The sequence below is a fragment of the Triticum aestivum genome, chromosome 5B (assembly GCF_018294505.1).
Source record: "Triticum aestivum cultivar Chinese Spring chromosome 5B, IWGSC CS RefSeq v2.1, whole genome shotgun sequence".
Lineage (NCBI taxonomy): Eukaryota > Viridiplantae > Streptophyta > Magnoliopsida > Poales > Poaceae > Triticum > Triticum aestivum.
In genome coordinates, this window is record NC_057807.1 from 639,351,583 (window position 1) to 639,367,846 (window position 16,264).

Sequence of the window (16,264 nt, forward strand, 5' to 3'; positions counted from 1 at the left end):
AGTGATGGACATGTTCGGCATAATTTGATTCTTGCACTTTGAAGACTGTTCGTAAATCCAACTAAAGCATGAGCTCAGGGAAATGTACGAAATTAGTACATTGGTTACATATATGAAGTCAAATATAAGCGCGGTCAGACGGGTTCAGTAAAACATGGATGATTACAAAATGTATTCGTTTTCTCTTATGTCGATAGTTGTTTGCTTATCCGTTGGAGATGTGTTGTGATATGATGCCTCTAATTTGTGTGCAATTGGATTGAAAATAATATAAATAATTACTTGTTCATTTTTTTCTTTGAAAAAGGACATGGGCAAACTAACTAGCGTGAGAGCATCTCCAATAGATGGTCCAAATGTAAAAATAACTAACTTTTGGATCGTCTGAAGCCAAAAACGCAGCTCCAACAGACGGTTCATATGTAAAAAAAATTGGACCGCGGCCTCCTCGTGATGTAAAATGCTACACCTCGCGGTGCAATTATACATCACGAGATGTATCTGGTCCAAAACCAGCCGCCGCCCGCGAACGCCCAACCGCCACTTCATTTCCTCTCTCGCCCGCCCGCTCGCGACCTCCCGCCCGTCCGCCGCCGCCCCCACAACCCGCTGCCACCCCGCCGCCCGCTGCCCGCTCGCGACCTCCCGCCCGTCCGCCGCCGCCCCCACAACCCGCTGTCGCCTTGCCGCACGCCGCCCGCTCGCGACCTCCCGCCCGTCCGCCGCCGCCCCCACAACCCGCTGCCGCCTCGCCGCACGCAGCCTGCATCAGATCCGGCCCCGCCCCGCCCCCGCCGCTGTTTCCACGCCGCCCCGCCGCCCGCCCATCGCGGATCCGGCCCGCCCCGTGCGTCGCCGCCCCGTCCGCCGTCGTAGCTCCGCTCCGTCCACCACCCCTCAGCTCCGCCACCGCCCCGCAGCTCCGCCCCGCCCGGCTCCGTCCGCCACCGCCCCGCAGCTCCACCCCGCTCGGCTCCATCCGCCACCGCCCCGCAGCTTCGCCCGCCCGGCTCCGTCCGCCACCGCTCCGTCCGGCCGCCGTCGCTGCTCCACCGCTCTCACCGCTCTTCGATGGCGCCGAAGAAGACGCCGAAGGGCAAGTCGGGCTTCTTCGGCGTGAGGCAGAAGCCCTCCGGTAACTGGGGAGTGGAGTTCTCCGATGCCGGGAGGCGTTGGTGGGTCGGCACGTACCCCTCCGCCCATGAGGCCGCGCGTGCCTACGACGTGACGGTGTGGCGTGCCGGGAGGCCTCGGGAGCACCTCAACTTCCCAGAGATCGAGAGTCGGGTGGAAGCGGAGATGCTTGTGCCGCAGGGCATCAAGATGAAGGAGATCACGACGAAGAAGCCGTCGGTTGTCGTCAATGCCGGCGAGACCGACGAGGAGGCGATGGCAAGGTTTGCTCGGGAGCATCCGGAGTACGTCCAGGCCGAGCTGGAGCACTACTGGAAGCGTGAGGCGGAGCAAAAGAAGAAGGAGGACGAGGCCGGTCCCTCGACGGTGATCCCCATCGAGTCCTCTTCCGAGGAGGACTGGGCAGACTTCTCGGAGGAGGAGGAGGAGGAGGAGGAGGAGGGGTGCGACGACGTGGAGAAGGACGAGTTCTGGGAGCAGTTCCGCAACTCCGACGATGAGGAGTAGTTTATCTAGTAGTTTGAATAAGTAGTAGTTGAAGTTCATGTATGAAACTATGTTGAATTTGATGTTTAAACTATGTTGAATGGACTGGTAGTTTGTCGTTTTAAGAAATTTTCATTTTCATTTTGGACCATCTATTGAAGTTGCTCTTTTGGACCATATGTTGGAGTTGAGTTTTTTCGGAGCTCCACGCATTTTTTGGCGGTCCAAATTTTACATCTTCGGTTTTGGACCGCCAAATTTTGAACCATCTATTGGAGATGCTCTGACCGCAAAAAAAAAAAAAAACTAACTAGCGTGACGTGTAGATGCCAAGTTAGGACGTGAAACGCTTAACAAGGCGGAACACCGCTTGAAATTGCTTGCAAAACCAGTATTATCAACAGCTTTGATGTAAACTGTAAAATAATATATTTTTTAGGTTCAAACACTCACACCAAAAAAACACAAATCATCTAGCTTGGCGTATCGGCACGTCGCCATATCCAGAGCAAGACAAATGCAATTTGTAGTTGATAACCAACACATAAGAGTCAGATATACGCAGCCCTTGGGAACAAGATGAGCATGTAGGTGAGATGCCATTCCAATTCAGAAGCGATGCCTTTGGACGGCCACGAAGAAAGAAACACATGTGCCCACGCCAACGAAAAAGAGAGCAAGAATTAGCAAAAAAACATTTTTTTTAACACACAAGCGCTCATATACATGCGCATACATTCACCCTTATGAACGCACACACGCCACCCTACCCTTATGAGCACCTCCGAAAGACGGAGCCGACATATCATCATAAGATCGCATCGCCGGAAATTCTAAAATAAATTCAAAAATAAATGTGAGCACCAAGATTTGAACTCTGGTGGGACAAGTATACCACAGTCCCTTTAATCATCCAAAAAAGTTGGTTCGCAAATTCATACGAGAACTGATATTTTTATTCCCTGGAATTTTCTTTTCCAAACCTTGCACGGAACCCCTTTCTCATCAACGCAAAAAAAGAAAAGGTCCGTAGCCAAAAAAAAAAAAAACGAACACACGCACTGCGAAGTTGCAAAGTCGAGCGGCACACGTCTCGCGGGAGAGGAGGGGCCCATGACGCGGCCGGAGGGAGGAATCCAGCCCGGACACCAGCCGCACCACCGTCACGCACAGAGGCCGCGGCGCGCACGCGTTGCGGGCCGGCCAAGTCAGAAAAAGGGCTGGCAGGCAGATATTTTGGGGCGCCTCCAGCCTCCTCTCCCTACCCTAGCCAAGCCGAGCCAGGTGCGTGCACCCTTCCTCCACCCGCAGCTTTTCCTTGCTCCCTTCGGCTCCTCTCCCCCCACCTTCCCCCCTTCAACCTTCGATCTCCTCTCCTCTCCCCCCGATTCTCTAGGGTTTCTCCCGACACCCGCCCCCCGCAGCCCCCAGCCCCGCCGACTCCGACCCGCTCCCTCCCGCTCGCTCGCCGCAGGTCAGCTCCCCTCCCCGATCTCCTCCTCCCCCGCGCCGATCTGGGCGGCGCCTCCGCCCGATCCAATCAGTTCCCGTGGTTTTGTTCTCCCGTGGGAGCTTGGCCGGGCTCGCCGTCGCGCTAGGCTGCTTGCTGTTCTCGGGGTTTTCTAGCTGTCGGCGGGTTTCCGGCGCCGCAGGGCCGCTAGATTCCTAGGGTTTTCGATTTTTCCTTAACCGAGGCAAGCGCTTCTCCCGGCCAAGGTTTAGCGCGACATGCCGCTGCCGCTTAATCCTGTGCGCAGTAGTGCGCCCGGTTTCCCTCTCGCAGTGGTTCGATCTAGAAGCTTAGCGGGGTTTCCCACCTTGCATGCCGCGTTTCATCTTTGTGTATGCGAGATTTCCGCCGCAATTTGGTGCGGTTGGTGCGTTCAGGGCATCTTACTAGCTGTTTTCATAGATGGCGTTTTGTGTTTGGACGAGATCTCTGCTTGTTATGTTAGCGTGTTTCCTCTCCGTACGTAGATCTACTCTAGTATGACAGTGCCGCCTGTGTACAGCTTTTGTTTTGAATCTGGGACGTGTGTGCTTCTGCTTCTAGGTATAGGGAGTAAGTATTAGACTTGCAGATTACATTAAGAGGCTTCATGCTTAGGGTTTTGTTGGTAGTTTACAGTGCGTATGAGCAAAATCTAGGTAGCTTGTCTCGCAGAGGACCATCCTAATTGAACCGCTTTTGTTAGTGTAGATTCTATTGTATCTTCTGGGCTTGAACTTACGATTCGGTTTATATATGTTAGCATATATCATGGATTTGACCTGAATCTGCATTACACATGTGTTTGATACAATCATATAACTGCTCTTATACCTTGCCAAAGCAAAAATATTTCTAACCTGAAGCACTTCTTTTTGTTCAGATTCTGTATTTATTACTGGTAACATATTGTCGTGGTCTACTTTTTGTACTGAATAGCTGTTCCTGATATTCACAGGTTTTAGCGTTCAGCCGTAGCACTTTCATCAAAGGTTTTGTGCAAAATTATGCGATCTTCATGGGCTGATTCAGTTGCGAACGCCGAGGAATCGGCGCCCGCGACTGGTGCTGCTCCCGCCCCTGTTGCCAATCACCAGAACTCGCGTCCCACTCGCAGCTCTTACGTCCCTCCTCACCTCCGTGGTGGTGGCCGCTCACCAGAGAACCAAGTGCCAGCTGCAGCTCCAACACCAGCTGGCGCATACCCCTCAGGTGCTGTGCAGCCTGCTGGTGGGTACGCAGCCGCTGTTGGTGGCACTCGCTGGGCTGCCCCTCCTGGTGCTCCTAGCGCTGGCGTAGGTGTTGTCCGCCAGGGTGGTGGTGGACGTGGTGCTGTTGGTGGCGGCGGTGGTGGCTGGAACTCCCGCCCTGGTGGGTGGGGGGACCGCAGGGACCGTGAACCAAACCCTTTTGGCGATAGTGAGCCGGCGGCTGTTGATGTTGACTTTGAGAGTCAACAGAACACAGGTATCAATTTTGATGCCTATGAGGACATTCCTGTGGAGACAAGTGGCCACGATGTGCCTGCAGCAGTCAACACGTTTGCAGAGATTGACTTGGGTGATGCACTGAATGAGAATATACGGAGGTGCAAGTATGTGAGGCCTACACCTGTGCAGCGGCATGCCATTCCGATTGTCATTGGAGGCAGGGATCTGATGGCCTGCGCTCAGACTGGGTCTGGGAAGACAGCTGCTTTTTGTTTCCCGATCATCAGTGGGATCCTTAAGTCAAGGCCACCACAGAGGCCTAGAGCTAGGACTGCATTTCCTCTTGCTCTGATATTATCTCCTACTCGCGAGCTATCCGTCCAAGTAGGTGACTGCTTTGGTTTTATTTGGGGTGCTCTTGTTTATTTTGTTTTTGTTTCTTATATGATATTTTTTTTGTTTCTCAGATTCATGAAGAAGCAAAGAAATTTGCATACCAGACTGGTGTTAAGGCTTGTGTTGCATATGGTGGAGCACCAATTCATCAGCAGGTATTTCTTTTTTGATTTATAGTTTATTTTCATGATAACCAAAATAACACACAGTATTGTAAACAAATTAACAAGTGATCGTTGTTTGTACTCTGTCACTCTCTGCCCATTCTATGAAGAATTGTCTATAGCATGACACTTGCAATGTACATTGTGCTAGAAGCCTAGAACTGTACCATAACTGACTCAGTAGTTTAAGAAAGTTATATAACATGGCATGTAGGTTTAAAGTATTCAGGTTGTGAGAATGGTTACGTATCCAGCATGTTGTCAAGTAGTGAAATAGTGATACATTGTGAAGGGAACAAAGATCCTTGCATTTATGTTTTTAGCTGTAGTATGTACACTAATCTTAGTAAGATACTCCCTCTATAAACTAATATAAGAGTGTTTAGATCACTACTTTAATATTCTAAACGCTCTTATATTAGTTTACGGAGGGAGTATCTCATAACTTAAACAGCCATTGGAATGAACCCGTCTTGTAAAATCGAATTTGCTGCTGCTATTAAGCATTTGTTTGTTCTATTGTAGTTGAGAGAACTGGAAAGAGGTGTTGATATACTAGTGGCAACTCCTGGTCGTTTGATGGATCTGCTGGAGAGAGCTAGAGTATCACTGCAAATGGTGAATTACTTGGCTCTTGATGAAGCTGACCGGATGCTCGATATGGGGTTTGAGCCACAGATACGCAAGATTGTTGAGCAGATGGACATGCCCCCTCGTGGTGTGAGACAGACCATGCTGTTCAGTGCTACTTTTCCAAAGGAGATACAAGTATGGTTCTCTTTGTCCCCCTGCTTTTAATTATGTTCTTATATGCCCCAAGTGTAATGTTGTGTTATCACTTATGAGTTGGACAACCTAGCTGAGGTAGTGGGCGGTTCATATGCATCGTCCTTTAAACCTGGGCATCAATATTGCTGTTTTTTCTTCCTAATTACTGTTTTCAAGTTGCAAATTTACTTATTGCCATTGTTAATTAGACCTCTAATAAAAGAAAACAAGATTATGTATTATTCTATTTTGCTGTAAATGGACCAGAAAATTGCATGCATGAATATTTGTCTAATTCTTTTACATTTAAAGTTGAATAGCACAGTTATTAACTTTGCGCCGTCATTTCTTTTTCTGACATGGGAAATTGATATTGTGAGAATGCATATGTGCATTTGTTCAATTTTCTACTTGTACATGGCAGGGAAAATGTTATGTTTTTTGTTGTCTACTGTTTTGTTTTTCTCAGTAATGTTCCGTTTCTGCAGCGCCTGGCATCAGATTTCCTTGCAGACTACATCTTCCTTGCTGTTGGAAGAGTTGGTTCAAGTACCGATTTGATTGCTCAAAGGGTGGAGTTTGTCCTTGAAGCGGATAAGAGAAGTTACCTCATGGACCTTATTCATGCGCAGAAGGCTAATGATGTTCCTGGAAAGGTGCTATTCATTAACTATTTTTTTCTTTACATTGTTTTGATTCTGGTAGTTCATGGACTTATCACTAGACTAGTGTTTCATTTACTATTGCGAACCATTCTGGTAATCTTGTTTGGTTAATTTGCTTGGGGCATGGCGAACATCTTTTTTCTTTTTTTCTTTTTAAGACATGATATATTAATGTGAGAGGGCAATTGGATGACATAATTTACCTGATTAACCAAACAGATAATAGACTTGCAAATTTCTTCACAACAGCTTTAAAAATTGGGAGAGCATAACATGGTGATTGCAAGTTAAGTGCAAACCATACGTTTTGTAAACAGTGTTTTTAGTTGGGAAGTCTAGTTTGGCAACTGCATTTTCAACAAGGATAACCAGGATGATGTAACGGCACCATTTAATTCTTAACTTTTGTGTGGCAATTCTTAATGTGCCATTAAATTCTTAAGGGCTCATCATCCTCTGTTCTCTTGTGTGCAGAATTCTCTTACTTTGGTCTTCGTGGAGACAAAGAGGGGTGCTGATGCTCTGGAGAACTGGCTGTATACAAATGGGTTCCCTGCGACAAGTATTCATGGAGATCGTACACAACAGGTATGCCAGAGCTGTGTTTACCTGAACATTATATGGAAATCCCTTATTTCCTGGACGCTAATATCTATCCTCAATATCTAAGTGATTATGGATTCTTTTTTTTATTAAAAACAGTGCACTGTTACCACCATCTGAATATCTGTCTGGTTTTACATGAGAAGTTGAATTTGTCTTATTTTTGCAAGGTTAACACATTTTTCCTTGTGCTTGTTTGGTCTTATTCAGGAAAGGGAGTATGCGCTGAGATCCTTCAAGAGTGGAGCAACTCCCATCCTGGTTGCAACTGACGTTGCTGCTCGTGGGCTTGACATACCAGATGTCGCCCACGTCATCAATTTTGATCTGCCAAATGACATAGATGACTATGTTCACCGCATTGGGAGAACTGGAAGAGCTGGGAAGTCTGGTTTGGCAACTGCATTTTTCAATGAGGGCAACATGTCACTGGCCAGGCCGTTATGCGAACTGATGCAGGAAGCCAATCAGGAGGTTCCTCAGTGGCTGGAGCGCTATTCTGCCCGTTCCTCGTTTGGAGGCGGCGGAGGAGGCAGAAACCGCAGGTCAGGAGGTGGTGGCGGTGCTCGATTTGGTGGACGTGACTTCCGTCGCGACACGAGGGGCGGCGGCGGTGGAGGAGGTGGTGGCTACGGCGGTGGTGGCGGTTACGGTGGTGGTGGAGGTTATGGTGGAGGCGCGTCTAGCTCGTGGGACTGATGGGTTCACCTGGTAATGGTGAGAAATTGAAACGAAACCGATGGATGGATGGTATTCTATTGACTTAGCTGAAAACAGATATTGGGGTTTGTAGTCACCGTGGTGTGGGTATGGTGCCCTTGCCCCCATTTACCTTATTTTGTGGCTGGTTGTTGTCACCGCACTTGTGTTTCCCGTGTACTGGTTATTTTCCGACTGGCGTCAAAGTCCGGGTGGGCTAATTTCCTGTTGCTGCTGCTGCTGTAGTTTTTGGATGATGTTTATTGTTGGGTGGGTTGGTTGGTGGTCATTGTTGCGCTTCTGCTTCTTTATTAGCAAAATAGTGATTGGATCCTTTTCTGCTCAACTCTTCTACCGCTTGCCTGCGTCATGGAATGCTGAGATTGCTTGCCCTGTCGAAAATTTTACTCCCCCCGCTTCAAAGTACTTGACATACATTTGCATTTCACAAATAAAATTGGCGTCATTGGATTCATATTTGTGGTTGTGATGATAGCCTGGCCGCATGTATGGGTACTCGCTATTTATAGAATATCACGAAAAGATAACTTGGTTAGTTTTATTTACCAAGAAGCTTGATTTGTTCCAATTTTCATGCAATTGCTGCGACATCTACAACCTATGTTAACAGTCCAATTCTGTGCAAGACATTCTTGAACAAACTGTTTGCCAATGCATCTGCTGGTACTGCGGGATCTCTTTAGTTTGCTCAATAACCGTTGAAGCTCCTAATTTGCGTATTCTTACGGTGTGGAGTCTTGGTATATAAAGAATATGAAAATTCTAATGCATGTAGGAGTGCAAAGAGGATCGCTTTAGTTAGGAAAACACGGGAGGTAGGGCAACGCGACTATCGGCCCAGGCAAAGATGACATTGAGGTGATACCACTTCCAACGGATTGTCATGCCCTCATGGATTACATCTTCGAGTTCTCATCAAGGTGTTAGCAGAAACAAACTTACGCCCTTCACATTCTGGTCGTTTGGGATACGAGGGTCTTCGACAGCATGTTCTTTATGTTTTTTTTAGACAGAGCATGTTCCTTATGTGAGCTGCATTAGTTTGGCACAGGCTTTGTTTCAGTTGGTGTCTTTTTGTTAAGAGTGTCATCTTCTTCAGAGTTTTGTCAGGAGGCCTCCTAGCCCTTGGGGTCAGCCCATGGACTTGGCCAGTCCGCAACCCCGCGCTGCAGCTAAGGCTTTTTAGTTCATAGGACAGGATTATGAATAGAATTCCTCCAAAAAAATTCATAGGAATAGAAAATTTGTAGGAAATAAGATGACATGTATCTCAAATTCTATGAGCAGGATTTGAAAAAGGGGATGTCATTTGGTTCACATCATAGAATTTTTCCATCGGGTCTAGGCTCATGTTTATTTTCTTATAAAATGTGGAGGATAGGAACAAATCCTATGTAGAAATAGGAATCTATTCCTATGAACCAAAGGACTTGAAATTCAAAATTCCTACAAGAATCCTATCCTATGGAATTCCTGTGAAATTCCTCCAAACCAAAAAAGGCCTAAAAGTATGAAGGAGCAGACAAGGAGCAGAGCATCCAGTGGATTACGGCTTTACTGGCGGGCGGCGACTACCTCTTTCTCCTATCTTCCTCCTTCCCCTGCTAAGTTGCATGTTCTTCGATCCATTCTGTAATCCCCACCGCAAACTGCTACCTGGAGAGAGATTGATCTATACCAGCTAGCCAATATCACCACTCTTGCAAGTTCAGAGTGTATGTACTCCCTCCGTTTTTTTATCACCATTCTGTAATCCCCTTGTAATCACCACCGTAAACTACTATCTCGAGTCGAAATTCATAAAGTACAAACAAGTTTACATTAAACATATCAACATCTACAACACTTACGAGGATATACATTAATTAATTCCTTGATGCATCTAACGATATTGATTTGATATTGTTTCATACAATCTTGCTCAAATTTTACAAAGTTTGTCTTAAGACAAGACTTACATGGAGTAAAAAGATATGAAGTTTGACTTGAGACCAAACTTATATGCAAAGTAAAAGAAAAACTATAAGGAGTTTGACAAGCCTGTTGGACAATTATAATCAAGTTGCGCAGGTGGCACGGCAAAACGATATGCATCACATACATTCGTCACAAATAAACAAAATGTAGAATCATTGACAACCAAGGCGCCACGCCAAATTCATAGGATACATGTCACTAAGGAAGTCTCTCCTAGATTCAAACAAATTACAAGCTGAAACAACATACGGGACGACAGAAACAAAGAACAAAAAGAACTAGCATGCATGGCACCAGCAGGGTACATAGCACAATACTACATGCAAACCAGCCATCCATCTGCAGTCAGGAAGTACACGTGCAAAACCTACACAAACGCAGTTCCCAATCAGTAATGTTAAGCACAAACAAAATATCGTCAAGCTGTTACTCGAAACCGATCAGCCTACCACATAGGGGAGGCGGTGCCACTAAGAACATAAGAGGACCATCTTGACCGGATCACTTGCCATACAGTACACCCAAGATAATAGCCACCAACAGAAGCATGATCATGATCTGAGGATGACACGTAAAGCGGCTTGAGAAAAATATACAACAGAGAACTTGCAGTATTAATCAGCTTATATATATTACTACTCACCAGCATAGGCATTCTGTACTTTGATTTCTCCAGATCGTAACCCCTGTAGAATCAGACAATCAGCGAGGATGAAGATATCAGCAGTAAGGTACATCTCTAAATCATGCAACAAACCTTCTCTTCAGCAGGCCGGATGACTTGCAAGTTTTCTTTATTGCATCCACACGCCTCCGTGTCAGCGCAGCATTTGGGTCGTTATCATCAATCTGGGCATGGCGACCAAACATATTATGGATAAAATCACAGCTAGAGAACAACTGAGGTAACCATCAAAGGCCATCACTAACAGCAACATGGGTGAGGGACAGTAAGGAGTTTTCCCTAAACTTTGCCGCTTGGAGCAAAACTATCAGATGGTCAAAAAGGAAAATGTCAAGTTTATACAAACAGATATGAAGTTAAGAGCTTAGCACCCCATCATCTTGAAGCAAAGCCACCCACTTATGGATTTCTGAGCTCAAAAGCAAGCCATACTAAGCTGCGATCCCTAAATCTACAGGACTGCCTTAGCCAAAACAATGAAAACATTATCCAACAAGTATATCTATTTTTTGTGTAACAGGACAAAATATCTGAATGTTCAATTATATGTATGCTAGACTAGACTCCATTTTCCTTTGCATCCATACTCCAGAACATACCTTCGACTCTAGCAATGAAGAGAACTCATAGAAAGCAGAATAGACATCAGATATCGATTTTGTCTCATCAATCACCCGTGCAGTGAGCCCTGAGATAGGGAGTACATGTTAGGTTGCGCTCAGGTCAGAAAAAATAGAAAGTTACACATGAATGAAATATGCAAATTATTCAATACACTAAATAAAGGTAGCCGTTGGTTAAAAGAATAATAACAGTCTTGGCAGAAAGAGCACAACAATAAAAGCAAACTATAGTTTGCTTCTTCTTATCTGATTACGGAAACTGAGGTTCTTCTACTCAAATGTTAACTCATCTGTCCAAGAAGAACGCACAACCGCGAGTCACTTTGTGTTGATCACCCCCACCCACCCACCCACCCACACACAAAATAAGAATGGTCATAATAACTACTAAATCATAATGGCTAAGGTGGATCCTATGATACTTTGGGAAATAATATAAAATTAGGGAACTACAAATTAAACTAAAAGGTAGCAATTGTATTTTCTGATGCCAAGGAACATCGAAGCACTCCATGATGTGATTTGTCGTGTTGATTCCTAATCATACAACAACCATACGTACAAATGTGATATAAAGAAGTACAGTACTGCATAATTAATCCACATTAAATTCCTAAACATAGTGTAAAGAGGTGATCGAACGGGTATTTTCTGGTAAATTGTAGGCTAGTACAGCTTGTCAACTTGAACTAAATATGTCTTACCACGCCTCATCTTAACAACTCCTCTAAAGACTTTCACATTATTGTAGCAAATAGCACATGTCCCAATTGCCATTATCTGAAAAGACAAACAGTTGAAAATATGTGGTAAATAAAGTTGTTTCAAGATTAGATGGAAGATCCATACTTCAACACAAAAAAGGCAAGTCAAATCATAGCACCCACCACTGTATAACTAGGGTCTAGGAATGCTATTGAACTTTGACGAAGATGGTAAAAACAAAGCAAAATATCAAATATCTCCAATTCAATACTTAGAAGGCCAATCAGCCATGACACACAATGAAAGATATTAACATTGCAAAATAGCTAGTGTTTTGTAACAGAAGGTTTATGTTATCATTGCTGAAAACTAGCTTGAGTAGCAACTACTTCCACTAGCAAGGGTACAAATGTTTGAGTATGTATACAAAAAAGGAAGCAGAACAGGTCTGAAGGAAAATTGTGTGCTGGTATAGATCAATCCTTAAGTTACAACCTTGTGCCCATGGATAAAACTTATCATCTGATTGCCACAGAATGTAATACGTCAATTTCAAACATGGTATGCCTATCTTTAATCCTTGGCACCTACCAACACCAATTACATCCAGGAACCAAAATAATGAAGACTCAATTATCATAAATCATGGCTAGTACCATAAATCTATTCTGAGCTATGAGCAAGTTTCAGTTATATACCACTAGATTGTTAGGCAGTGTTTTGCAAAGACATTATTTAGTCCTGATAGACAGTGAAACTCTTAACAGGACATTTTAACTGAACACTGTAACAGGAAAAACTAGCACCAGTGTACCTGAGGTATTGCACAAAATCGAAAATTGGAGTTGTCCTTCAATGCTGACATGTATTGAAGGCAATCTTGGGCATGGATCAAAGCATTGGTCACCATATCATTCAAGCACTGCACGGCCTTTTCTGAATTTTCCTCATATTTTAAATCCTGATTTGTATCCCAGAACAAAAAAAGCATTATTGTGGAGCAGAAAATTGCAGGTGCTACTTCAACAAAAAAAGTTGTGATAAAGGGATGAGTAGACTTTTCAGCAAAGGTGAAAGGATTGGATTGGACATTTAGATTTCATTATTGACTGTTCAATCAAATATTTTAATTATTTTTGCATTAATTTTACAATATGATTCATATGCAATTCCCTTGTTGATGGGTTGATGTACCTCAAGTTTATCGACATATTTACTCCATATTTCCCGAGGCCAGAACATACGGCACCTTGGTATCTCATTTATGTCCTCCAAATAATCCCTTATTATATTGGTTTTCTGCAGGTGGAAGTCCAAACATTAGTTACAGAGTTAAATGTAAAAAAACAAATTCTTATTTTGTCATGATAGTTCAAGTACAGAAATTTGATTGCACTAAACCTACCTGTAGAAATAAACCCATTGAATTTGAAAGATGATCCGGAGCCAGATCTTCTGTGCCAGTAGCATGAAAGAGCCTAGAAAGTCCATAGCCTACTAGCCCTGCTACATAGTGGCAGTACTCATCATAGTCATCAATGGTTTCAACCTACAAAATAAAGTTGTTCCAAATTAATTCAAACAAATAACAGTATCAAACTCAATAAATAAATTAATAACCAGAAGCAAGTTAAACATGTATCACTTCTATTCACAGATCTCAACACCCAAAGAAAATATGATATCAAATAGCTATTTAGTCATAATGTCCAGATCGAGATAATCATGTGGCATATTTTCTGTTGACCACAAGTCACCAAGGGAAAGTTTGGTTGTATCAAAGTTCTTGTGGTACATCAGAAAGTCATGGCAAAGTGTTTGTCATTATTAATGTGACAGCTACATTTATCTATGCCACAATGCTCCCAATCATCTTCCTTATGTAGAGTAACCAAACATTAACAGATTGCTATGACAACCAATAATAGAAATTTGATAGTGACCAAACATTACGTAAAGGAAAGCACTGATGAACTTGACTGCAAGAAAAAAAAAACTTGTATATATTGGGTGATCTAGATTAACAGACCTCCGTGCATATAAATTTAGCCATTCCTTCTCCCATTCGCCTAGTGATTTCTTCAATAGCCTTTTGGTATCTGAAAACAAAAGAATGATAATTATATTCTGCAGGTTTCAAAAGAACTTACTTGCACTTAATGGACAAACTGTGTCTGATGAAAAAGCAAACGCGGAAAAGAAAGCTTCATTTGCAACATGTGAAATACTACTACGATGACTTTAATAGCCTGGTTCTGAAAACGGACAGTAAATATGTAACATTTGCTTTCTTGCATATAAACATCTGCTAGATGGCAAAACGTGTCTAGTGTAGTAAAATGTTTTCTCAAAATACATGGCTTCACAAATTAAAGTGCCACTGCACAAATGGCATGCAGATAATAAAACATGAGAGGGTGTGCCATTTATACCACCTGGAAGAAATACTCGACACAAAACAAGCAAAAAGTTGGCATAAGCTCTAGTGCTTATGATTCTGAGAACAATAAAGAAAACCTTCAGGGCATACAAGTACATCCGACTGTTCAGTTCTTTGTCTGGTTCTACTGTAAGTGTAACTATAAGCATTTTACTTCCTCTTTTTTCACTTCACCCTTACAAACCTGACTGACATGACAATTTCACTAATGATCGTCAATAAAAGGTCCATATTTAAAGAAGTCTTGCGTTTACTTTCATAAAGTGTCGTCAGTGCTGACTAAATGATCGATGTGTCCCCCGAGGACTTTGACAAAACAACAACGAAGGCGCAAGTTTTCAACCGCACACTGGGAACTAGGAAGCTGAGGAACAGGAATCATTACCCTTCGCCTAGCTCCAGGAAAGCCGTGGAGACTTGCCTAAAATTATCCATGAGCACTCTGTAGTCGTTTGCTCCACCTGAAGGCCAAAGTACACACATGATTAGATGAACAAGAAGAAGAGCACAGTTGAGTTGAGCACAAGGACAGCTTTTTGTTAAGGAGAGGGGGAGAGATCGGATGCATACATGAAAAGAGCCAGTCCGGGTTGTAGATGTGGCGGTAGAAGTCCCGAAGGATGGGCAGCTTGACCTCGTTAGGGATGGCGGTGTCGTCCTCTGCAGTTATACATATTGATCGCAGTGAGCAAACAGTGGTTGGTACAAGTACTAAAAAGGAAGGCAGCGATGAACTTGACCCAGAAGATTCCATCAAACGCGGCAAAATGAATTCAAACAAACAGAGTGCGCAGTAGCAGGGGTAATAAGGGTGCTGACCGACGGTGTCCAGGGCCCGGAGCACGAGGTAGAAGACGCAGACCTGCAGGGTGAGAACCAGAGCAACATCAGCGGCCGTAGATGTTTCAGAGATTTCAGAGATTCGGATCGGAGGGGATCCGGAGGGGAAGGGGAAGGGGAAGCGGGAATTGCGTGCTTACGGCATTGCGGAGCTCGGGGCCTAGCTGCTGGATGACGAGCGCGAAGCTGCGGGAGACCCGCTGCAGCATGTCGTAGGCGAAGGCCCAGTGCTCCTGCGGCGGGATCTGGCGCCTGATCCGCCCCGCCGCCAGCTTGAGCCTGAGCAGCGCCGGCACCTCCTCCGGCCGCGACAGCATCCCCATCGCCGCCGCACGAACCGAAATCACAAATCAAATCAAATCACCGCAGCCGGACGGATCCTGCGGGCCGCCGGGGGTGGGACGGGACACGAAGCTACGAGCAGGAACGCGATGGTACCGAGGCGCTGCGTGGCGTGTGTGGGCGCGGTGCGGTGCGGTTGTCGCCGCCGGCCGGGGTGCCCGGTCCTCTATTTATCCCGCGGCCCGCTAACCCCCAGCTCCTCCGCGGTGGTGAGGCGAGGTGACTTGCCCGCACACGGGTGGCGTGGCGCAGAGGGGAGCAGGGGAGGGCGGGCCCGCGGCGTCAGTGAGCCGGCGGCTGGCGGCGGATCTGGCCGGGTGGAGGCGCCCGCAGCCCCCACGTCGTGATGGGACCCACTGGAGTTATACTACTACGCCTGGTCCTACTGGCTGGATGGACCCGGGACTCGGGATGCAATCCACTTGGAGCGACCCGGGGGAGGACGGCGTCGCACCGCACCGGAGAGGAGATTTGTCGAGCCCGTTGATCGCATCCGGTCAGCGCGGCCGACCAGCGACCGATTTTTTTTCCATGGTAATACGTATCTCATTCATATCATAAAGAACAAAGTACAAGTCACGTAAGAACCGACATGACAAAACTGAAAAGATAGCGTGTCCTTGCCAGGATAATCTTCTTTTTGGGGCAGGATGATAATCCTTTTTTAGTAGTCGGTGCTAGGATAATCTTCCGCCTGATGAGTACGGCGTGCTGTTTGCGCGTTGCGGCGTTGGACCGACCCAAGAGAAACACCCAAACGGCCTCGTCTGTGTGAATTCCTGTGGGTTCAGAGGTTC

At 45.4% G+C, this 16,264-nt stretch overlaps 2 protein-coding genes across 3 annotated transcripts; one reads left to right on the forward strand and one right to left on the reverse strand.

The window, feature by feature from the left end:
* The first annotated feature begins 2,885 nt into the window (after positions 1-2,885).
* LOC123113829 (DEAD-box ATP-dependent RNA helicase 37) lies at positions 2,886-8,064 on the forward strand. The gene is made up of 7 exons (XM_044535142.1): positions 2,886-3,094; positions 4,068-4,923; positions 5,007-5,090; positions 5,625-5,867; positions 6,356-6,523; positions 7,007-7,120; positions 7,346-8,064. The coding sequence occupies exons 2-7, from the start codon at positions 4,117-4,119 to the stop codon at positions 7,832-7,834; spliced, it is 1,905 nt and encodes a 634-aa protein (XP_044391077.1). The 5' UTR covers positions 2,886-3,094; positions 4,068-4,116; the 3' UTR covers positions 7,835-8,064.
* Positions 8,065-9,968: 1,904 nt separating this feature from the next.
* On the reverse strand, positions 9,969-15,807 carry LOC123113831 (squalene synthase 1). 2 transcript variants are annotated; one of them, XM_044535144.1, is made up of 14 exons: positions 15,266-15,803; positions 15,105-15,147; positions 14,856-14,945; positions 14,671-14,746; positions 13,875-13,944; positions 13,251-13,394; positions 13,040-13,144; positions 12,660-12,806; positions 11,845-11,920; positions 11,117-11,205; positions 10,590-10,681; positions 10,476-10,518; positions 10,282-10,390; positions 9,969-10,199 (listed from the first exon to the last, which is right to left on the reverse strand). In XM_044535144.1, exons 1-13 carry the CDS (start codon positions 15,446-15,448, stop codon positions 10,334-10,336), a joined length of 1,215 nt encoding a protein of 404 aa, XP_044391079.1. In that variant the 5' UTR covers positions 15,449-15,803; the 3' UTR covers positions 9,969-10,199; positions 10,282-10,333. The 2 variants fall into 2 exon arrangements, with proteins under 2 accessions (XP_044391079.1, XP_044391078.1); XM_044535143.1 differs by having other exon boundaries at positions 10,282-10,518; positions 15,266-15,807.
* Between the last annotated feature and the right edge of the window lie 457 nt (positions 15,808-16,264).